Source organism: Mobula hypostoma, chromosome 6 (genome assembly GCF_963921235.1).
Source record: "Mobula hypostoma chromosome 6, sMobHyp1.1, whole genome shotgun sequence".
NCBI classification, from domain to species: Eukaryota; Metazoa; Chordata; class Chondrichthyes; order Myliobatiformes; family Myliobatidae; genus Mobula; species Mobula hypostoma.
The window spans coordinates 55,110,454-55,133,989 of NC_086102.1; the positions used below are offsets into that span (position 1 = coordinate 55,110,454).

Sequence of the window (23,536 nt, forward strand, 5' to 3'; positions counted from 1 at the left end):
TCTGGTTACAATCTCCCCTGCATACAGGTAAGCGTCCTTGATTACTCGCTCACCGCAAAGGTTCTTTTAACCTCTAGTGGCTTCTCTGAAGAGAACTGAACTTAGACTAGCCAGTGACACTGCTGCAGGACTTATGAAGGCCACATCTTGGACTGACCTTGGCCCGTGATGTGGGATAGAGTGCTGTCCAGCATTTACTCTTTTACCCCTGCGGGGTGCTGCTACAGGAAGACTACCGGTATCTGCCCTGTATCAGCTGTCACAGGTCCTATAGTCTCAGTCCCAGAAGGTTTGCTGTCAAGGCTAGGGCTGAGATTCTGTACATTGTGTTCTGACACATCTTCTCCCAATAGCACTCCATTCCCTGAATCCTCAGAATCTGATTTATGTCCCTGGAAAAGCTAGCCTGAATTACAGGAGTTTGCAGTCTCCTTTGAGGAACTGGGGTGGGAACGTTCTCACAGGGCCTGATGTCTACCTTGTTCGCCCTCTCGATAGGCCCCCTCTCCAAAGGTTCCGCCATATATGTGTTGTCTAATACCTCTACCGCCCTGTAGACAGTTGATTTCCAAGCATCCTGGATCTTATTTCAGCCTACTGGCCTGTTCCTGAGGTAAACCAGTGTGTTTACATCAATCTTAGGACAATGAATTTTATCCTCTCGTAAGGCAATATGTTCTGCAGCCTTCTGTTCAGAGTATTCTTTTGCTCTGGCATGAGCATCACTCAGTCGTTTCTGGTTTATGTCTAACTATTTATATTTCCTGTCTACAGACTGTTCTTGCCCCAGCAGAGCATCCACTGTCAAATGGGGATCAACACAAAACAGTAAGTAATAAGGGGAATATCTGGAGGTTACGTGCAGTGTCACATCATACACTTACACTAACTCAGGTAGAGGTTCTGGCCACACGCATTTCTTTTCCGGAGGCAGTGTACACAATGAGTCACGCGTCGTCCTATTGAAACGTTCACACTGAGCATTGCCAAAAGGATCAGCATCAGAATCAGGTTTACTATCACCGGCATGTGTTGTGAAATTTGTTAACTTAGCAGCAGCAGTTTAATGCGATACATAATATAGAAGAAGAAGAAGAAGAAGAGGAAAAAATAATAATAAATAAGTAAATCAATTATAGTATACATATATTGATTAAAAATGGGGAGTAGTACAACTTTTCTTAACCCCATAGAGTTTGCAAAACTCAGTTATGACCTCACTTTCAAAGTTACAGCCCTGGTCAGAATGCAACCTCTCAGGAACACCGTACTTCATAAACCATTCCCTTAAGAGCACCTTTGCTGTGGTATTCGCCTTTTGATCCTGAGTTGGGAATGCTTGGGTGAATTTCGTAAAAATGTCTGTGACTACATTCTCATGCCCATCAGCTGCTGGCTCAAGCACAGTTAAATCTACAGCAACAATTTTGAGCAGCTTAGAAGCAAGAAAGGATTTCATTTGGGGAGCGGGGGACAGATCTTAGAGTGTAGCATTTTAGTTAAAACATAATGCGGACAATTTTTGATCCACTGTGCCACATCCTCGTGTATGCCCACACAAAAACATCTGCTTCTCAACAACTGCAGAGTACGCTCTATGCCTCGATGGCCCATAGGGTCATATACATACCCTAACACTTTACTCCTCAAGCTGATAGGTAGCAGAAGCTGGTAACACTCCCCGTGCTTCTCATCCTCAACGACACGATACAGTAACCCCGTATGCTCCCTGATACTGTCCCAATGCTTAACAGAGATGAAACCGGTTTAGGCAGAGCTCTACGTTCCTTGCCATTCAGCTTTCATTTTCTGTCCCATACGTTTCTGAAGACACTTAACACAGGGTCCTGCTGCTGAAAAGTGTGGAAATCCCCAGCAGAATAACCCAGGAAGGTCGAGGTGTTTCCTTGCATCAGATCACTTATATCACTAGTACCTGCTTCAAGAGCTTGAATTTGCTTAACCTTACAGCTTTTACGACCAGCTGTAACCAGTGCCACATCAAGAGCAATGCTGCGATTGATCAGACTACAGATTGCCACAGACCTGTCAAGCCCAGCATCCTCCGAGGCAGGCTTAGGCTCCCCTGCAAATGGCTGCCTAGATAGAGCATCAGTCACGGTATTGCTCTGTCCTGGATGATACTGAACATCAGGGTCAAACACTGACACTGTGAGATTCATCTCTGCTCAGTTGCTCCCAGCTTGGCAGTTTTCAAGTAGGGTAACTGATTATTATTAGCTATTATGGTGAATTTGGAAAGCAATAAGTAACCATGAAACCTTATCTACTATAGCCCGCTTAAGTACAAGCAGTTGTAATTTCATGCTGCTATAATTCTTATCATTCTTTTCAGCATTTCTCAATCATCGGATTGCATATGCAATAACCTTCTTTGTCTCTCCCTGTTGCTGGTATGACACAGCTCCTAGCCCATGACTGCTTGCATCGGTCTCCGCTATGAAAGGCTGTGTGAAACCAGCAAAGTCGAGGATAGGTGAACTGGTCAGTTTCTCTTTGAGAAAGTCAAAGGCAGTTTGACATTCTTCCATCCAAGACTGTTTTAACAGCTGGTTTCTTTTACTGGGACTCCCTGCACTGAGACATAACTTCACTATATCATGCAGCAGACCCGCAAACTTTGAGAATCCCTGAATGAACCGTCTACAATAACTACAGAAGCTTAGAAATGATCCTAAGTCTTTGGGTGCAGATGGTACTGAACAGCCGAGATCTTTTCGGGATCTGTGCCTATTCCCTTGGCTGATATCTGGTGTCCTATGAACTTAACCTCTGACTGCAGAAAATGACATTTTTCCAATTTCACCTTCAGACCGGTCTCCTTGAGGCACTTAAGCACAGTGCCGAGCCTCTCCAAGTGTTCCTGGAAAGTCTGTGAATACACCACAATATCATCCAGATACACCAGCATAACCTGGAAGACTAAATCATGAATGTTTGCCTTCTTGAGTCTTTGAAAAGTCGTCGGCCCATTGCAGACCCCAAATGGCACGCGAAGATATTCATACAGACCAAACAGGGTTGAGAAAGCAGTCTTATGCCTATGTAGCCCCCCGGTAAGTTTCAGGCTCACTCAGCTCACTTTCATCTAGGGGGAGCAGCCTTCAGCCCCACCAAACTGGGTAATCAAGTTTGTGTGGATGCTGTGTGATGTACCCCACACTGCCAAAAAATAGGCAGTACACCATATGTGATTAAATGATTACAGTTTATAGATCTTACTGGAACTGTGTAATTAATAGAGATAAAATAATAAAAGGAAAATAAAAGGCGCCAAACTTATCAAAGTTCAACCACTTTGCGCACACAGTTGGAGCTCAATTAACGGAGTCTTCTTTCCCCCATTCGATCCCCTCCGACCCCCTCGACCCACTGCCTAAGACCTACCACGGTGGTCGACCAGCGCGTGTCCAGCACGTCCAGTCCTCTTCGGTTCTCCTCCCCAAAACCCTGGGCCTCGGACTCCCACTCGGGGTCCATCCCATCGCCCAGCTTACAGCACCGCATCTCCTCTCTCTGTCCCCATCTGCCTTCTGCACCAAAGCCCGCGAAACAGCTTACAGACACACAAGAAAGAATAACATCTATCCCAATTGGTTAGCAAATGAATACAATCTTCATTATCAGTAATATAACCCAAACAAGCTGCTAGAGAGAGAACTTTCTCAGCAGTTAACATAAAAAAGAAGCCATTTTATTCTAACATAACAAAGAAGCCATTTTTTTAACCTCAGCAGTAACATAAAAGAAGAAACCCCTTACACTCTCCCCCTCATCAAATTTAGTCATGTCCTGATGACTTCTAACTAACTCGCCAACCATTCCTGTAGACACAAAAACCCAATCCAGATACAAACAGTCACATGGCTCTCCAAACAGTAGACCTTACGCCCTGTTCCACGGGCGCTACATAGGCCAACCTATCTGGGAGCTTCCTAATCCTTCGAGACTGCCGTACCCCTTCACCCAAACCCTTAAGGCTCGGACACTACTGGGGATACCTTGGGTCTGCTTGCCAACTCCTCTCTCAATCTCTCACTCATGCCCCCACTGCAACTCGGAGCCCCCTGTCCCGTGTCCGGGGTCCCACTTCTTTTCCTTCAGGGTCCTGCAGTAACCCAGGCTGCCCACAGCTAGCCCTCCCCTCTGCACCTGACTCAGTGGGAGAAGGGCCAAAAGTCTCTTCCTCAATCAAGGGGAAGTTAGCGAAAGGCAGCATGTACCACACATCCCGCACATCATCCTTTGAAGCCGTGTTCTTCCTCATTCCCTCGATCGGTAGCAGCTGTTTGAATTTCTCCAAACGGAAGCACTTAGCCTGGGCTGCCTCTGCAGCCTCGTCAGCCTCGTCAGCTTCTTCTCTGACTCCTCCAACTCTCACCCCAGTCTCAGCAGTTCTGACCCACGCTTCATGTCCATCTCCATCAGGGACGCAATTACACCACCAGCTTCGTCCAATCTGTTCTGGATCGATTTCTTGAGTTTCTGCTGATACTTTCGAAGGTTGGTCATTGTTTCTTCTCTCTGGATTAATTCATCAGTAAATGACCACAGTTTCAGATCAGAATTATGTTTCCCCGTCTCCACTTTGACGAGCGTGAACTCCAATTCTTCAATGGTTGTCCTGGGCTCCGGCACTCGCCTCACATCATCGTTCCCCCAAGGCGAATCCAAACTCTAAGCGATCATCCATATACGGCAAAACTCCGAACACCTCCACATCCCCTATGGTCTTCCTCATGCCCCGTGGAAAGGTTGCAGGGGCTCCGGATATGCCCTGTGGCATCTTTTCAGATCGGAAGAATCCTAGGGAACCTATAACGGCCATCTTCTCCTTGTCGGCCTTACTCATTGGGATCTGGCAACATCCAGTCCTCAGATCCAGCACATTAAACCACGTCGCACCACACCGACAGACCATGGCGTCTTCGGCCCTCAGGGCCGTATTCTGGTCAATGACAGTGCGCCCTGTTCGGAGTCCAATAATCCACACACACACGCTTCCTACGACTTCCACGGCTGCAGAGTCCAGTCGCCATGACCTCTCTCTCACCGAGGTGCCTTCAGCGGTCAACTCCCCTCCCTTGTGGTATTTCGGAGCATCAACTAAGAGAGTCTCACCCTCAGGTATCTCCTCCAGGCCATACCACAATCAGCTCTCGTTTAAATTCAGTACCGCCTCGAGGCTGCTACACACATCCTCATAAGCAGCTTGAAACACTGCGTGCACAGACAATGCCCCCATGAACTCCAGTTTCACTGACCACTAATCGTCTTCTGGATAATCACTGGCACTGCTATCCCAAATCTCCAGTGCCCTTAATATTGTCAAGGGTAAATGCTTCAGAAACCGGTTGTAAAACGAACTGTACAACATCTTGACCTGCGCCCGGTGTCGAGGATGGCTTTAGCTAGCTTCCATCTATCCATAACGACACACGGGGGCGTGGTCCCTCTCAGCCTTCAGGAACAGGGTCTGTTCCTTTCAGAAGTTCCTTGGTACATTGCTGGGAACATGCTCCCCCAGAGACCCCAGGCCACTTCCCCACTGGGCCTCCACTAAGTTTCCTGACACCTCTCTGATCAGCTGAACAACTGAGGGAGGGACTGATCCCCTTAAGTGATCCCCCTAGCACTGCAAGCAATGTAGCTGCCCCCCTAGCCAGAGAAGATACTGTACACTGAAAGCTTTTCCCCAATCTCCTGACATCGGTATGGAATGCCCCCCAGGCACTGCCTTTTACTTCCAGTTGAACCAGGCGCATTTTCCCCTGCTTTCAGATAATTGGCAGCTGTCACTACGGGGTAATTGACCCTGACAGTTCTAACACCGTCACCAACCCGCCTACTCAAAGTTTCAACTAATCCCTGTCGCTCTCCCTCAACTGAGCACTGCCACTCATCTAACAACTGAGAGATCTGTTCCGCCCATATCTCGTATGCCTCTGCCCCTTTAGGGGTGGACATTATCCCAAAAACCAGGCAGAGCCTGCCATAGCTGGAACTTTTATTCACAGACACTACCTCCGAATCAGACCACTCTTTCCTCTCTCTCCTAACAGTATGGACAGGCCATGGCCCCGCCTCACCCGGGGCACCAATGGACACTGGCAGTCCCACCACCAAATCGTCAGCACTAGTCTGAACTCAAACAAAGACCTCCAGGGTACCAACAACCACCCCACCCAACACCCATGCAATAACAACCAGCAATTCCACAGAGACACCCCAGCTTTCCGTCCCCGCAGCATGCATAATTTAAAGAGGGTGATCACACAGCTTCCTACTGAATCAATCCCGGACAAGCCCCCAAACGTAGCCCCCTGGTAAGCCTCCGGTTCGCTCAGCTCGCTTTCGTCTAGGGGGAGCCGCCTTCGGCCCTGCCAAACTGGGTAATCAAGTTTGTGGGGATGCTGTGTGATGTACCCCACCCCGCCAAATAACAGACAATACACCATATGCGATTAAATGATTACACTTTATAGATCTTACTGGAACTATGTAATTAAGAGAGATAAAATAATAAGAGGAAAATAAAAGGCGCCAAACTTATCAAAGTTCAACCACTTCATGCACACAGTTGGAGCTCAATTAACGGAGTCTTCTTTCCACCATTCGATCCCCTCTGACGTCCTCCACCTGCCGCCTGGGACCTACCACGGTGGTCGACCAGAGCGCGTTCAACACGTCCAGTCCTCTTCGGTTCTCCTCCCCAAAACCCTGGGCCTCGGACTCCCGCTCGAGGTCTGTCCCATCGCCCAGCTTACAGCACCGTGTCTCCGCTCTCTGTTCCCATCCGCCTTCTGCCCCAAACCCTGCGAAAACAATAGCTTACAGACGCACAAGAAAGAATAACATCTATACGAATTGGTTAGCAAATGAATACAATCCTCATTATCAGTAATATAACCCAAACAAGCTGCTAGAGAGAGAACTTTCTCAGCAGTTAACATAACAAAGAAGCCATTTTTATTAGCCTCAGCAGTAACATAAAAGAGGAAACCCCTTACACCTATCACACTCCTTTACCGCCACTTTGTGCTAACCACTCACAAGGTCCACCGTTGAGAAAACTGCACTCCCTGCAGAGCATTAAAACTCTCATCAATAATGGCAGCGGGAATGTTTCCTTTTTAGTTTTAAGATTCAATCTCTGATAATCTACACACAGTTTTATGCTACCATCAGCCTTCCATACCAACACTACAGGTGAGGCATACACATTATTGCTCTCCTGAATCACATCCTTCTTCAACAACTTTGAGAAGTAGTCTTGCACTTCACTGTACTGATTTAGCGGAACGCAACGGTATGTCTGTGAAATGGGCTCATCATCAATTAAATGAATTTCATGCTTGACCTTGTCAGTGTACCCAAGGTCTTCATTTTCAGCTGCAAAGATATCCAGGTAGTTAGCCAGTAAAGCTCTTAGCTGAGCTTGCTGTTCTTCACTACCCCCAATGTTGAGTTTGTCTCGAATTGACTTTAACTTGGGGTTGCAACCCTCCTTCTTTACACCAACTCTCACTTGTTCAGTGCCAGCTGAGATCTGCTGAGATCTTAGAGCACTTTGCTGATGACCAGCTACACATTCTACCTTTGATAGTATACCCAACCAGGTCCTAGGTGAGAGCCATACATCCTCTTGAGAGAGGTTTAAAACCTGTACTGGTACTGTATGACTACAAGAGTCAACAAACATGGGAATAACTACAAGACTACCTGGTAGAGGGGTGTTTGGTGGCTCAAGTAACATCTTATGTTCAGTCCCAGCATCTCCAGTGGCCTTCCTAGCCACAATGGTAACTACAGATTCAGCAGGTATGTGCTCAGTATCTTTTCCCGATACTCAGACCAGGGCTTTCTTTTCAGTAGTGCGCATCTGCACTTTCTGGAAAACATCTCTCCAATCAGAATCCAACTTTCCTTCTCGGGTCATGTCAAATTCGCTGTAGACAAGTTGTCTACATTAGCTAATAATGTTCATGCCTACAAAACATGGAATGGGTAATTCAGTGTTAACAGGATCTCTGACTACAAGAAAGCTGCAATTTGGTATCTTCATATAGTAGGCCTGAGTCGACGAAGTAGTAGTAGTATGTCCATTGCTTGAATCTCTACCTCTAGATACCCAAGGTAAGGAATAACAAGACTGTGAGCAGCTGTTAACCTAAGCCAACCAGCAGTGGGCAACATATCCTCATCCTCTCCATTCAAGTGTTCTCAAAAGAACTGCTCAGTCATGGTGCTCACTTGACTAGCTGTATCTAACAGACAACGGACAGTGACATCTGATATCTTAAGATCAACGGCAAGACATGTTCCTATGGCATGTTGCAGCAACTGGTCACAGAATGGCTGTACATTATCTGAGGTTCCCCCGAACTGCCCGATTCATAACAACCTGAGGGCTAGAGGATTCAGGCTCTACGTCCCTTGCATTTCGCTTCTGTGGGCAATTCTTGGTCACATGCTCTCCTACCTGACCCTTGAAACATATGAGCTGCCCATCCTTTGTGAACCTAGGTTGTAACTTAGGTCTACTGCTAGTAGCATATGCAACACCTCCCTGTGCAGCAAACCCTTTCACTGCTTGAGTGAACTCACTAATGACTTTGCCCTGCTCTGCGACTACATTAAGGACATCGTCTAGAGTGACAGACTTAGATTACTGAGCTTTGAGAGATGAGCACTGTGCTTGACTGCTGCTACACTTTGACTTCACAGTCTTTGCATTTCCTGAGGACTCTTCTAGAAACCACAGATGAGCCTCCTCTCGCACTTCTATTATTGAGCACCCAGGGTTATACTGCGCACATCTGTGAAGCTCCCTTCTAAGGAAAGGATCTCTGATGCCCTCTATAAATTGTTCCCTGAGTGCCACCCTCTTATTGGCCACAGCATCAGGGGAATACTTCAGTAGCAAGTTAAGAGTATGGGCTAAGGCATGTGAAAACTCTCTTGTTTATGTTGTCAAGAACTCCCTCACGCTGTTTGCAACTATAGAAGCTATACAGCAGTTGGGGTGTACTATGGCTGTCACTAAAAGCTTCCCTGAGATAGGTGAACAAGACATCAGCCTGGTCTTCGTCAGCATCACTGCGTATACATGCTACTTCTAGAGCTGCACCCCTGAGCAGTGACATAACAAAATCATACTGATCCTGGTCAGACTGATTTCTACACGAAGCACCCGGTTAACTTCATCAACAGACCTCCCACCTTTCTAAACTTCCCCTGTAAATGGAGCAATGCGTCTTTCCTTTGGAATGTATACATAGGACCTTTCGCTTAATTTATCTATAGTTGCCGTGTCCTCCTCATACCTACTACACAACTTTCTAATTTGTTCATTCAAATCAGGTTCAGCTTGTTCACCCTCTGGATGTAACATTTTGAAAACTCAAGTCTTTAAAGTCTCTACAACAAGACCGGAATAGGGTTTGTTGACGTCTCTTGCAGAGAACAGGATGACTTCTGGCTGCAGTTCCTCTGGATCACCATCACAGTTCTATGTCCTGGAGTCAGTCCCAATGTCCCAGCCCAGCCTCACGGCTCTACCACAGTCTCTGTGCATTAACAGGCTCTCCTTCCGTCCCACAGGAGTGGCTGTCTTGTTCTTCACCGCTACCATATAATGTATTGTATATTATTCTGCATACAGAAATCAAAAACCCTCTAAGCGGGCTTGGAATTACCCCACTCCTGGTACCAAATTTTGTAGCCTGGGGAAAATTACATACACAGACAACAAACACATTTTCAGATCTCAAATTCCTTTATCCGTTTTAGATGTTTTAATGCAGAAAAGGCGTATCAAAATAAAAACGACAACATACGAGGGGTAACACACATCAAAGTTGCTGGTGAACGCAGCAGGCCAGGCAGCATCTCTAGGAAGAGGTGCAGTCGACGTTTCAGGCCGAGCCCCTTCGTCAGGACTAACTGAAGGAAGAGTGAGTAAGGGATTTGAAAATTGGAGGGGGAGGGGGAGATCCAAAATGATAGGAGAAGACAGGAGGGGGAGGGATAGAGCCGAGAGCTGGACAGGTGATAGGCAAAAGGGATACGAGAGGATCATGGGACAGGAGGTCCGGGAAGAAAGACGGGGGGGGGGACCCAGAGGATGGGCAAGGGGTATATTCAGAGGGACAGAGGGAGAAAAAGGAGAGTGAGAGAAAGAATGTGTGTATAAAAATAAGTAACAGATGGGGTATGAGGGGAAGGTGGGGCATTAGCGGAAGTTAGAGAAGTCGATGTTCATGCCATCAGGTTGGAGGCTACCCAGACGGAATATAAGGTGTTGTTCTTCCAACCTGAGTGTGGCTTCATCTTTACAGTAGAGGAGGCCATGGATAGACATGTCAGAATGGGAATGGGATGTGGAATTAAAATGTGTGGCCACTGGGAGATCCTGCTTTCTCTGGCGGACAGAGCGTAGATGTTCAGCAAAGCGGTCTCCCAGTCTGCGTCGGGTCTCTCCAATATATAAAAGGCCACATCGGGAGCACCGGACGCAGTATATCACCCCAGCCGACTCACAGGTGAAGTGTTGCCTCACCTGGAAGGACTGTTTGGGGCCCTGAATGGTGGTAAGGGAGGAAGTGTAAGGGCATGTGTGGCACTTGTTCCGCTTATGTTACATGCACATGCAGGTCAACTCTTTGAGTGATCATGCAGAAAGTTTGAAGTTAATAACTCATCTCCTTCTCCCTTAGGCCACAAACTTATCAATCATCCCTGATGAGTTATTAACTTCAACCTTTCTGCATAATCACTCGAAGAGTTGACCTGCATGTGCATGTGACGAGAGCTGTATAACCCATCTCCTACCTTAGGCCACGAACCTATCAATCACCCCTGCTGTGGACACTTTCTGGAGGTCCAAGATCTGTATGCTCCACGACCACTGGACTAAGTGTGTAATTGTAGGAGGGGACTGTGTTGAAAAATAAATATGCCAGGTTTTCTAAAATTGACTCCTTCTACCTTAGGCCACGAACTTATCAATCACCCCCCATAAATTACAAACAAAAAACACAAGTCCTGCTGTTACAATCTCTGCTTAATTTCAGTCCACACCCTTGTTATATATGCAGTATGAGAGTAAATTAAAAAATATACAAAACCAATATGGTCGTGGCAATTCTAAAAAACAATACAAATAACATTAGAATCCCACCAACCCTGTACTTTATACACAACATCAAAAATATGAATAAATACATCGCACCTTAACTAAGACTCGCTTTGGCACACATGCGCTTAACTTCCAAACACATATAGGCTAGACCCTGAAAATCTAAAACATCCACATGTAACACATGTCAAATTTCCAAGACACTAGATTTACAAACAAGTATAAATGAATTTACATGGATATTATCAGATATTGTTCACCTTTCCTCACCAAACCTGGGAAAAGCATTCGAACGTCATTCTCTCTAGAACATGGTGACTCTACGTTCTACTCCACCCATGCAAAACGACCTCAACATTTTCTCTTAAAGACACAGGCAGCTATTTTAGCATTACCAGGGTGAATACATCAGAATCAGTTTATTATCATGTGTTGTGAAATTTGTTAACTTAGCAGCAGCAGTTCAATGCAATACATAATACAGAAGAAAATTTTTAAAAATAAATAAATTACAGTGTACGTATATTGAGTAGATTAAAAATCTTGCAAGAATCAGAAAATAATATGTATTTAAAAAGTGAGGTAATGTTCTTGGGCTCAATGTCCATTTAGGAATCAGATGGCAGAGGGGAAGAAGCTGTGCCTGAGTCTCTGAGTGTGTGCCTTCAGGCTTCTGTATCTCCTACCTGATGGTAACAGTGAGAAAAGGGCACGCCCTGGGTGCTGGTTGTTCTTAATAATAGACGCAGCCTCTCTGAGACACCACTCCTTGAAGATGTCCTGGGTACTTTGTAGGCTAGTACCCAAGATGGAGCCGACTAAATGCACCCCGCCCACCATACCAGACAGTGATGCAGCCTGTCAGAATGCTCTCCACAGTACATCTATAGAAGTTTTTGAGTTCATTTGTTGACGTGCCACATATCTTTAAACTCCTAATGAAGTATAGTCGCTGCCTTGCCTTCTTTATAACTGCATCGATATGTTGGGACCAAGTAAGATCTTGACACCCAGGAACCTGAAACTGCTCACTCTCTCCACATCTGATCCCTCTATGAGGATTGGTAGGCATTCCTTCTTACCCTTCCTGAAGTCCACAATCAGCTTTTCAGTCTTACTGAAGTTGAGTGCAAGGTTGTTACTACGACATCACTCCACTAGTTGGCATATCTCACTCCTGTACGTCCTCTCGCCTCTATCTGAGATTCTACCAACAATGGTTGTACCATCAGCAAATTTATAGATGGTAATTGAGCTATGCCTAGCCACACGCTCATGGGTATATAGAGAGTAGAGTAGTGGGCTAAGCACACATCCCTGAGGTGCACCAGTGTTGATTGTCAACAAAGAGGAAGTATTATCACCAATCCACACAGATTGTGTCTTCCAGTTAGGAAGACAAGGATCCAATTGCAGAGGGAGGTACAGAGGTCCAGGTTCTGTAACTTCTCAATCAGGATTGTGGGAACGATGGTGTTAAATGCTGAGCTATAGTCGATGAACAGCATCCTGACATAGGTGTTTGTATTGTCCAAGTGATCTAAGGCTGTGTGAAGAGCCATTGAGGTTGCATCTGCTGTTGACCTGTTGTGGTGATAGGCAAATTGCAATGGGTCCAGGTCCTTGCTGAGGCAGGAGTTTAGTCTAGTCATGACCAACCTCTCAAAACATTTCATCACTGTAGATGTGAGTGCTACTGGGCGATGGTCATTAAGGCAGATCACATTATTCTTCTTAGGCACTGGTATAATTATTGCCTTTTTGAAGCAAGTGGGAACTTCTGCCCATAGCAGTGAGAGTGCACTTTAACAATAAAAAATGATATTCAATGGTCACCTGGTTACATTAGCATTTTATGAATGTTTTCAAATGTCAGAAACGTTTGAAGATCCTGACAGCTTTGATGGGGACACAAGTGACGATGTATGCTGAAACTTGGATTAAAAAATCAAAAGACTGGATGAACTCAATGAGCTAAGCAGTTTCTGTGAAGGCAAACAGATAGTCTCAGTATAGGGTGCTGTCCTGACACTTCAATATCCTTTTACCTCCAGATGCTGAGTTCTTCCAACATGCCATTGTTTGCTGACAGCTTTGGTAATTGTGAAAGCAGAAGTAAGGCTGAAGGCATGTAACTATAGAATTGTAACTGTAGAACTATAGAATTGCTCCAGACCCTGCTGCTGCACAAGGTCTTGCTGCTTGACTCTGGGTCCCTGAGTCCTTCCCACTGGATTCAAGCAGTGAGCAGCAATATGGACAACACACCTGTGAGTGCAAAATACAAACCGTTTTATCTTCTCCCCAAATATTTAGATCCCAGTAACGTCTTGGATTATGCAAACCTTGGCTTGTCATTAGTATTTATTAGCAATTAAAATCCGAATAATTGTCACAGTTAATCAAAAATTGAACAAGTTATTCATTATGCTCCTCTGAATACATATATGTGCATACATAAGGTCATAACCGGCATGCATCTGTGTCTCATATACATATAGCTATTTAATTTTACGCTTGTTGAGATGACCACAGTTCTATTTTTGTGTGCAATACTGTGCACTGCCTGCAATATCCTCTTGAAATGCTCATTTGCAATTCTTCATGGCACATAATACACTTGTGCCAACAAATAAATAAAGCACGGGGAATGAGGCATCAAAGCATCACAAGGCTTAAATTGTCTGTCTCAACAATGAAGTCAAAACAAAGAAATACAGATTTGCTTCATCCCATTATGGTAGATGTTGATTCGTTCCTAAAAGGTACCAGTTAAAAGAACCCTATGTAGCAAGTGATGTAGCCCTTTGCTACATCCATGACTATGTTTTGCATGCATTGTTGTGCTTCTTTAAACTATTTACTATATGTCTGTATACTGTATATTCCTATCCAGGTAAAGCCATATTCAAATTTAGAACTGCTGCATTGTCTGTATATTTCTAACAACCCAGTGAAATATTTGTCTTCTCAGATATTTCGGGTGGACAGAAACATAAAAGCATAGGTATTGTTGCACGAAGAAAGACCTCACGCCACCTGGGTAGTTAGACAATATAATTATTATGGATTGATGGTAAACCGCCAGGGACAATCTCAGACTAAGAATGTGCCATAGGAAACTAATAATGGAGCGAAACGAGAACTGGAATCAGAATCAGCTTTATTATCACTGACATACAGTATGTCACAATTTTATTTTTGTTTTGTGGCAGCAGTTCAATGCAAGATATAAAAATTCCTATAAATTGTAACCAACAAATACAGAGAGAAAGAAATAAATTGAATAATTGGTGCAAAAGAGAATTAGTAAGGAAGTGTTCCTGGTTCATAGACTATTTAGAAATCTGATGGATGGGGGGAATTAACCTGTTCTTTAAACATTGGTTGTGGATCTTCAGGGTACTATACCTCCTCTCCAATGGAAGTAATTAGATGAAAGCATGTACCAGATGGTGATGGATGCCACCTCCTTGAGGCACTGCCCTTTGAAGATGTTGTCAATGGTGGAGAAGGATTTGGCACTGATTGACATAGCTGAGCCAATGCCCCTCTACACCCTCAATCAGACCAATGAACTGGAGCCAACACACTGGGCAAAGATGCAACCTGTCAGAATGCTCTCCACCATATATCTGTAGAAATTTGGTAGAGTCATTGGTGACTTATCAAATCTCCTCAAACTCCTAATGAAGTACAGCTGTGCTGAACTCAGGGTAGATCCTTTGAGTCACAGAGTCATAGTTGTAATACAGCACAGAAACAGATCTTTCATTCCAACAAGCCCATGCTGACCACAGCATCCTTCCTGCCAGGCTTACTTGCCTGCATATGGCCCATAACTATAAAATCCCCTCCCCTCCATGTGCCTATCTAAAAGCCTCCTAAATGTTCCAGTTGTGCTTGCCTCGAACACTTCCTCTGGCAGCTCATCCCAGGGGCTTTCTATCTTCTGTGTTAAGAAGTTACCTGTCAGTTTCTTTTAAACCTCTCCCCTCTTATCTTGTATCTGTTACCCCTAGTACTGAACTACCCAACTTTGAGGCAAAAAGAACTATGACCATCCATATTATCAATACCCATCATGTCATTAAAAACTTCTCATTCCCCCCTCATTCTCCTACACAAGGAATAACAATGCAGGATGGCCTAGCTTTCTCTATAAATCATGCCCCATAATCTAGGCAACATCCTCGTAAATCTTCTTTGCACCTTCTCCAGCCTTATTGTGTTTTTCCTATAACAGGGTAACCAAACCTGTACTTAATACTCCAAGTGCAGCCTCACCAGCAACTTATATAACTGCAATGTATTGTCCCTGCTCTTAAACTTGCTGCCCTGACTGATGAAAGTCAGCATGCTTCACCACCTAGTCTATTTGTGTGGCCGCTTTCAGTGAGCGCCAAGTCAATGCCCTCTCATTCACTGGTTTGACTGTCCAAAATGCATCACCTTACACTCATCCAGGATGAAGTCTATTCGGCATTTCTCAGCCTATCTTGCTAACTGATCAAGATCTCTTGCAATTCATTGTAACCTGCTTCACTGTCAACAAGATCCCTTAATTTAATATCATCAGCAAACTTGCTAATAATGCCATTTACATTCATATCCAGATTCTAGATAAATAATGAATAATAGACCCCTGGGACACTCACACATCATTGACCACTGGGACGCTCAGCTAGCCACGGGCCTCTGTTTGGAGATGTCTCAAAACAAAGCTCGGGTTTCTTTCAATTCTTCTTCTTGAGTGACCAAATTGGCATCAAAAGACACAATTACTAAAATAGTTCAACCTTCAGTCATCTCCCTCTGCTTATCATTGAGCCCATTCTGAATCCAACTCCCCAGAATCTAATGTGACCTAATCTTTCAGAGCAGTCTTCCATGTGGGGTCTTGTCAAAGGCCGTACTGAAGTCGGTATAGACAACAACCACTGTCCTACTTTCATCGATCCCCTTAGTTACTGCTGTGTATTTAATATCTGAGTAATATTGTAAATCTGTTGTCAATAAGCATTCTTTATTTGTTTAAATAATTAATTATGGGTTACATTTTTTAATAAGTGAATTGCAGAACAAACTAAGACTCACATCTCTCGGCTCTCTTTTATTCCTTTGAATTAGTTTAATATTGTAGAATTTCAAAACTTAACAACGACCTCTTCAAAAAGCTCCAAAAGATTTGTCAGACATGCCCTCCCATGCACAGAACCATACTCACTATTCCTGAAAAGTCTTGACTATCCAAGTGATGGCAAATCTCGTCCCTCAGAATTCCCTTCAGAAACTTCCCTACAACTGAAGGGATATTCAGTGGCCTGTTGTTCCTTGGCCTGTCCTCGCTACACTTCTTGAAGAATGGAACAACATTAGCCATCCTCCCATCTTCTGGAATTTCACCAATGGTTAACAGCAAAGCAAAGGCCTCCATGATTTAGATTCATGAGAAATGATTCCAGGATTGAATGGCTTGTCATATGAAGAGCGTTTTATGGCTCTGGGACTGTATTCACTGAAATACAGAAGAATGAGGGGTGACCTCATTGAAACCTATTGAATGGTGAAATGCCTTGAACAAGTGGATATGGAGAGGATGTTTCCTATGATGGGAGTATCTAAGACCAGAGGACATAGCCTCAGAATAGGTGGGCATCGTTTTAGAATGGAGATGAGGAAGAATCTGTGGAATTTGTTGTCACAGGCTGCTGTGAAGGCCACACCTTTATGTATATTTAAGGCAGAGGTGGATAGATTCTTGATTGGTCAGGACGTGAAGGGATATGGGGGCAAGGAAGGAGATTGGAGCTGAGGGGGAAAGTGATTCAGCCATGATGAAATGGTGCAGCAAACTCGATGGGCTAAACGACCTAATTTTGCTCGCATATCTTATGGTCTTATAACTTCTTCCCTGGCCTCCCATAATTAGTGAAGGGGGTACACTTGGTCATGGTATACATGGCTGGGGATTTGCCCACCTTAACGTGCTTCAAGGTTGCATATGATCCAAGACTCACTACTTATGAACTTCCAAGATACTTTGACATCCGCAATATTTTCCTTAGTAAATATCGAGGAGAAATAGACATTAAAAATCTCAGCAACCACCTGCAGTTCCACACATAGGTGGTCATGAAGGTCTTTAAGAGGACCTAGCCTCTTGCTCATGGAAACATAGGAACATAGAAAACATACAGCACAATACAGGCTCTTCGGCCCACAAAGCTGTGCCGAACATGTCCCTACCTTAGAACTACCCAGGCTTTACCCGTAGCCCTCTATTTTTCTAAGCTCCATGTAGCCATCCAGGAGTCTCTTAAAAGACCCTATCGTTTCCGCCTCCACCAACAGCCCATTCCATGCGCTCAACACCCTTTGCATAAAAAACTTACCCCTGACATCTCCTCTGTACCTACTTCCAAGCACCTTAAAACTATGCTCTCTCGTACTAGCCATTTCAGCCCTGGGGAATGCCTCTCATTATCTTGTATACCTCTATCAGGTCACCCCTCATCCTCCGTCGCTCCAAAGAGAAAAGGCCGAGTTCACTCAACCTATTCTCAGAAGGCATGCTCCCCAATCCAGGCAACATCCTTGCTCATCATCCTTTCACTGTTGATATAACTGAAGAACCACATGGTATTATCTTTAACTCTGCAATGAATTAACCTTTAACCTAATAGTGAAGAGTTCTGAGAAACATAGATCTAGCACAACTACTGAAAATACTCAAATTACTCAGTGGGTCTCTGTTAAAAGAGAAAAAAAAATCATGTTTCAAGTCAAAGTCATTTTTTTGCAGCATAAATCTGTTTTGGCCAAACCGACCTTTCTTGCCCAAGAAAGCACTGTCAGAGATAAAGAAAATAGTAACTGCATTTATCTACCATTAACAATTGTCTATATTTAATAGATTTCAGAGATCATACGACTATGAGAAATATAATGGTAGCACTTATATTTAGAAATTTGGTCAGTTTTCAATTAGGAAATTATTGTACTGAATTAATATTTTAATAATTAATTTAACTTCATTGTATTTGAAATTGCTGTTTTGAAAACATATGCATGCAGTGGAGGCACAATATAAAATGATATCCAGGGCACAAGTAGAAAAATTCACAAATATTGTATGAACATGAATAACGACCAGATAGAGCAACTCTATCATAAGCTGATGTCTGTAAAAATATATTTAAATAGGGACACACTGGCATTCATCAGCTGCAAGTGCTAGCTGTAACCATAGCAACTCACACCTATCAACAGCCTGTGAGCTTTTCGTGGCATCAGTATCAAAGACAAAACATATTGGTATCACACAGCTGGCACAGAGCAACAATAAAGCTCTGCTGGCTCTGAGTGCCCATTAGTATTCTGTCTGTCATTACGACAACCATTGGATGAAATGACAACACTCTGTGGAACTAAATAATCACACAAAACATCAACTGTAAAAAAATAGGTTTATTTAACATCTATGAATCTTAAACACGGTGTGTGAAATGCATTTCTGGGAACCATTGGTCTCAATTTTTGTGCTGTAATGACTGGTTACCTGCCCCTTAAATCTGCTCATGCCTAAAATGGGGTCTCCCTCAAAATTTCACAAGGAAGCTAGCTCCAATTTAATCAGCAAGATACTGCACTGTGTCTTGCCAATTGACAATCTCACTGAAATCCTTTGACAACCAGTTAATTCACTCCCTCAGGTTAAGCTGCTTGTCAGAAGTTGTCAAAGATAAGAATAGTTGTGACATGTATGAGATTCACAAACAGTCAAATATATTTGACAATCATTAAAAATTGAATGCATGACTAAAATGTTCACAGTAATATTAAACATTTCAAAGATTAAAATTGTTACAGGTTTAAAAACAATTAAATGGACATAAATTCAGTCAATTAAATTTAAAATTGAAGCTTTCCTATAACTTACCTGTTCCCCTTGCAGCCATTGCTCTCCTCTGAAATGAACGGAGTTCTAGAATTTTCTTCTAATCTTAGCGTCTTAGATTCACTTCTGCAAGTTATGGAAAGCTGCAGACGTTCACAGGACTGCATGCAAATGATGATAGTGATCATTTATATTAAATTTCAGGGTGCCCACCCTCACACTCACTTTTACACGAGTTCCAGATTTCCAGGTAGAGCTCAATAGTTCAATAGTTCCAATTAATATCAGAGAATATATACAATATACAACCTGAAATTCTTACTCTCTGCAAACATCCTCGAAACAGAAGAAAAAGAACAGCAGCCTGAATGACAAAAAAAACATAAGAGCCCCAAAGCCCCCTACCCTCCCCACCATCCCATGCACAAGCAGCAATAGCGACATCAATCCTTGCCTCACAGCATAAAGCATCAGCATTCCCAACACCCACCATGCAAGCAAAAGCAAAGACTCCGAAGAGAGAGATCATGGTCTACATACAGTACAACAAAAACTAACTGTTCACTCCAACATTTCAACATCCCACAGGCTCTCTCTCTCTCACAAACAAGGGAGAGACAGGTATCTCTCCTTCCACAGCGACGCGGAGACAACAGTCACTATTTCGATGTTACAGTCAGTCTAAAGTGTTGCTTTTCTTATTTCGAGTTCCCTGACTCAAGAATCGGCAAATCGATTACCGAGCGCAGAGGTCTCTAATAGCCACTCTCGCTGTCTTCAATATCCTGTCTCCCACTACACTTCTGTACACAACACAGGCAAGAATTCGTGTCCAAAGATTTTTAACGGAAAGACTCAGTTTCACATTTTTGTGTTTATAAAGGACACTTGAGCAACAAACCTAAGATTCTATAACAGTGGCGAGCCTCGTGACTCATCAATGACTCTTCCAGCAGCAGCTCAGCAGGACAATTCAGAGCAGTAGAAACATCATTAGACAGGCATCCAGTATCCCTCTGTGTTTGATTTCTAGAAGAATGGAGCACGACTTCCATTCACCCTTTTGCAAGTACTCATTCTTAATGCTAGAAGGGGTATTGCACTTCAGGGAAACTGGTGTACCCTGTGAGGTGCCTCTCGAAAGGATAAATATGAGACCCATTAGTTATGTCAAAGCCAGGAAATAATGAAGTGAATGAAAAAGAAAATGACAACAGGTTTAGATTGGACTCCTTTCACAAGTGCCCTCCACCCCACAGTGAGGGTTTCAGCCAGCAAGGGGCAGGTAAAAACAACACCAAAAGTGGCACTTGCACAAGCTGCTCTCCAACCGTTACAAACAGATCATTCATAGGCACCACAAATCCCAAACTCAGAATTCATTGGCACTTATTCCACTAAGATTCCACAGGTAGTTTTCCAATGGCTTTGACTCATGCCCAGAAATTCTTCCTATACTGTGGAACATAAGAATATATGATAATTTTGGGAGAAACCTCAGTTCACAAATCAAACAGCTTTTACAATGTTGTTACTGCAACAGTGCTGATGGTAATCCAAGATAATCCCTGCTCCTTCAAAGCCAGTTGGAAAAAAAACTTTAAAATTCTGGGGACAGGAATTTAGGATCCAAAGCCATTGCAATCCCACTGTCTAGCATTAAGAGTGATATGAGTGCAACGGGGCGAATGTGTTTCTTTCCTTCTGGAAGTGAAGTTCAAAGACCTGAAACCCACAGAGTCCCTCAGGAGGCAATGGTGCTGCCAGTTGTCTGAGGACAGGAACTAAGGATCCAAAGATATTATGAGAGAAGAGGGAGAAGAAAGGCACTGCACAGGAAGCTGACTCTGCAGCCAGTCCTCCAGCAGTAATTCTCCTGTTTCAGTGTTGCTGAGGAGAAAAGCGTGAAACAATTCTTACAGAAATAAAAGTTTAAACAACATAACACATACAAAGTTTCTTATTGCTATTCTTCTCCATTAAAAATTAATCATGTTATGCTTCATGACCAGGAATAACTTCACACAGGTTGAGATGCAGATTTCATGCTATGTTCCTTAGAAAAACGCAGCGAGACTGAGATCCTGCACAGTTAATAAATCCCAACATGCACCTTTCCGAATATCAGCTTTCTGCACTAGCACACATTTGTGAGGAGCGCGGAATTCAGAGGAAATGCTCTACCAAATATTTTGCATTTTGTTTCTGTACCGTATAGCCTACAGTATGATAAGGGACTACTTTATGTTTTAGTAACACGCAGTTGAATATGCTATTAGGCGCATATTGATCTGTATGCGTGTGCCGAGTTCGGAATCTGCCAGTAAAGGACCATGAAACTTAGCTTCCATCTCCGGCGTTTTTATTAATAGCACTGTTGTGTAACCAGGCCACATACACAACAGTTTCATAAAATCTAAGCCTTTATTTATGTTATATTAGTACAAAATGCATTTTAGTTATCTGTATTTATACTGTAACAAATTTATAATATCTTAATTCTCTTTCTTCTCCCTTTCCAATCCCTACTCTTCCCCAAGGTGTTCGAGCAAGTCAACTTGAAAGCAGGTCTGTAACTGCTGTGAAAGGTAGTTCAGCAGTATTAGAATGTTCCTCTTCCAAGAAAGAACTCCAACTGGTATTGGTTGAATGGGAGAAGTTCACAAACAGAACTAAACTTGGTGTGTACCACGTGTCTTCAAGGAATACAACTCTCAATAATGAACGAATAAAATTGGAAGTTAATGGACGACGTTCCACTATCACCATCAAAGACATTCTCATGTCAGACAAAGGCTGCTATTACTGCGTATTCCATACCTTTCCAGCTGGAAAACTAGAGGGCGAAATATACTTGGATGTAAAAGGTAAAGATAAAGTTTTAAATGTATGATAGAAACTAATGCATTACTTTAGCTTATTAAGATAAATTAATGAAATGGAAGTCTTATGACTAAGTATTTTTTGCGGCGATTAGTTTATTCACAATAAATTTTTAGAACTAGCTAAGTTGATTAGACTCACAAATGATTTTACCTTGTACTTTTCTGCTTCTCTTGTGGTTTTCATCATTGGGTGCTAGAAACAAACAAACTTCAGCATCGCTATTCCGCAGTTATATCTGCCGTTGACTCACTGGAGTCTGACAGCCCACCAGTCAAGCAGAATCTGAAACCCACAGAGTACCTCAAAGGGAATACTAGTCCTCAAGCACTAATTCTCATGATTCAGCTTTGCTGAGAAGCAAAGCATGAAAGACACTCGCTCCACCGAAGAGGTCATCAGCAAATCTGCTGCAGCCACAGCTGGAACCTAAAATAGGAAATGGACTCCACAGTTTGTGTCACCAAAAACTTTTTATGCCATTGAACTTTTTCAAGTAGCAGTAAAGACAATCTACACCCTAGCTTGCACCACTGATTTGCAGACATCACTGAGACCCAATAAGCCAGAGGAATTGACATGTCACCTTCTTCAATTATGTGAAGAACAAAAGGATGACAGGAGTGAAGGTAGGACCAATTAGAGATAAGGGTGGGAATATGTGCCTGGAGGCTGTGGAAGTGAGTGAGGTCCTCAATGAATACTTCTCTTTGGTATTCACCAATGAGAGGACAATATGAGTGAGGTTGATGTTCTGGAGCATGTTGACATTAAGGCAGAGGAGGTGTTGGAGTTATTAAAATACATAAGGACGGATAAGTCCCCGGGCCCTGATGGAATATTCCCCAGGTTGCTCCACGAGGCAAGGAAAGAGATTGCTGAGCCTCTGGCTAGGATCTTTATGTCCTTGTTGTCTACGGGAATGGTACCGGAGGATTGGAGGGAGGCGGATGTTGTTCCCTTGTTCAAACAAGGTAGTAAGGATAGTCCGAGTAATTATAGACCAGTGAGCCTTACGTCTGTGGTGGGAAAGCTGTTGGAAAAGATTCCTAGAGATAGGATCTATGGGCATTTAGAGAATCATGATCTGATCAGGGACAGTCAGCATGGCTTTGTGAAGGGCAGATCATGTCTAACAAGCCTGATAGAGTTCTTTGAGGAGGTGACCAGGCATATAGATGAGGGTAGTGCAGTGCATGTGATCTATATGGATTTTAGTAAGGCATTTGACAAGGTTCCACGCGGTAGGCTTATTGGAAGGACAAACTCCAAGGCAGAGTACAAAGTAAATGGTAGGATACTGGGTAGTGTGGAGGAGCAGAGGGATCTGGGTGTACATGTCCACTGATCACTGAAAGTTGCCTCAGAGGTAGATAGTGTAGTTAAGAAAGCTTATGGAGTGTTAGCTTTCATAAGTCGAGGGATAGAGTTTAAGAGTCGTGAGGTAATGATGCAGCTCTATAAAACTCTGGTTAGGCCACACTTGGAGTACTGTTTCCAGTTCTGGTCACCTCACTATAGGAAGGATGTGGAAGCATTGGAAAGGGTACAGAGGTGATTTACCGGGATGCTGCCTGGTTTAGAATGTATGC

General features: G+C 43.6%; 1 protein-coding gene across 1 annotated transcript in view; it reads left to right on the forward strand.

The window, feature by feature from the left end:
- Positions 1-23,536, forward strand: part of LOC134347547 (T-cell immunoreceptor with Ig and ITIM domains-like) — a 72,723-nt gene that overhangs the window by 20,214 nt on the left and 28,973 nt on the right. Inside the window, exons 2-3 of the mRNA XM_063049903.1 lie at positions 775-828; positions 21,602-21,928. Of these exons, the coding sequence (XP_062905973.1) occupies positions 775-828; positions 21,602-21,928 (381 nt within the window). The remainder of the gene's footprint in view (positions 1-774; positions 829-21,601; positions 21,929-23,536) is intronic.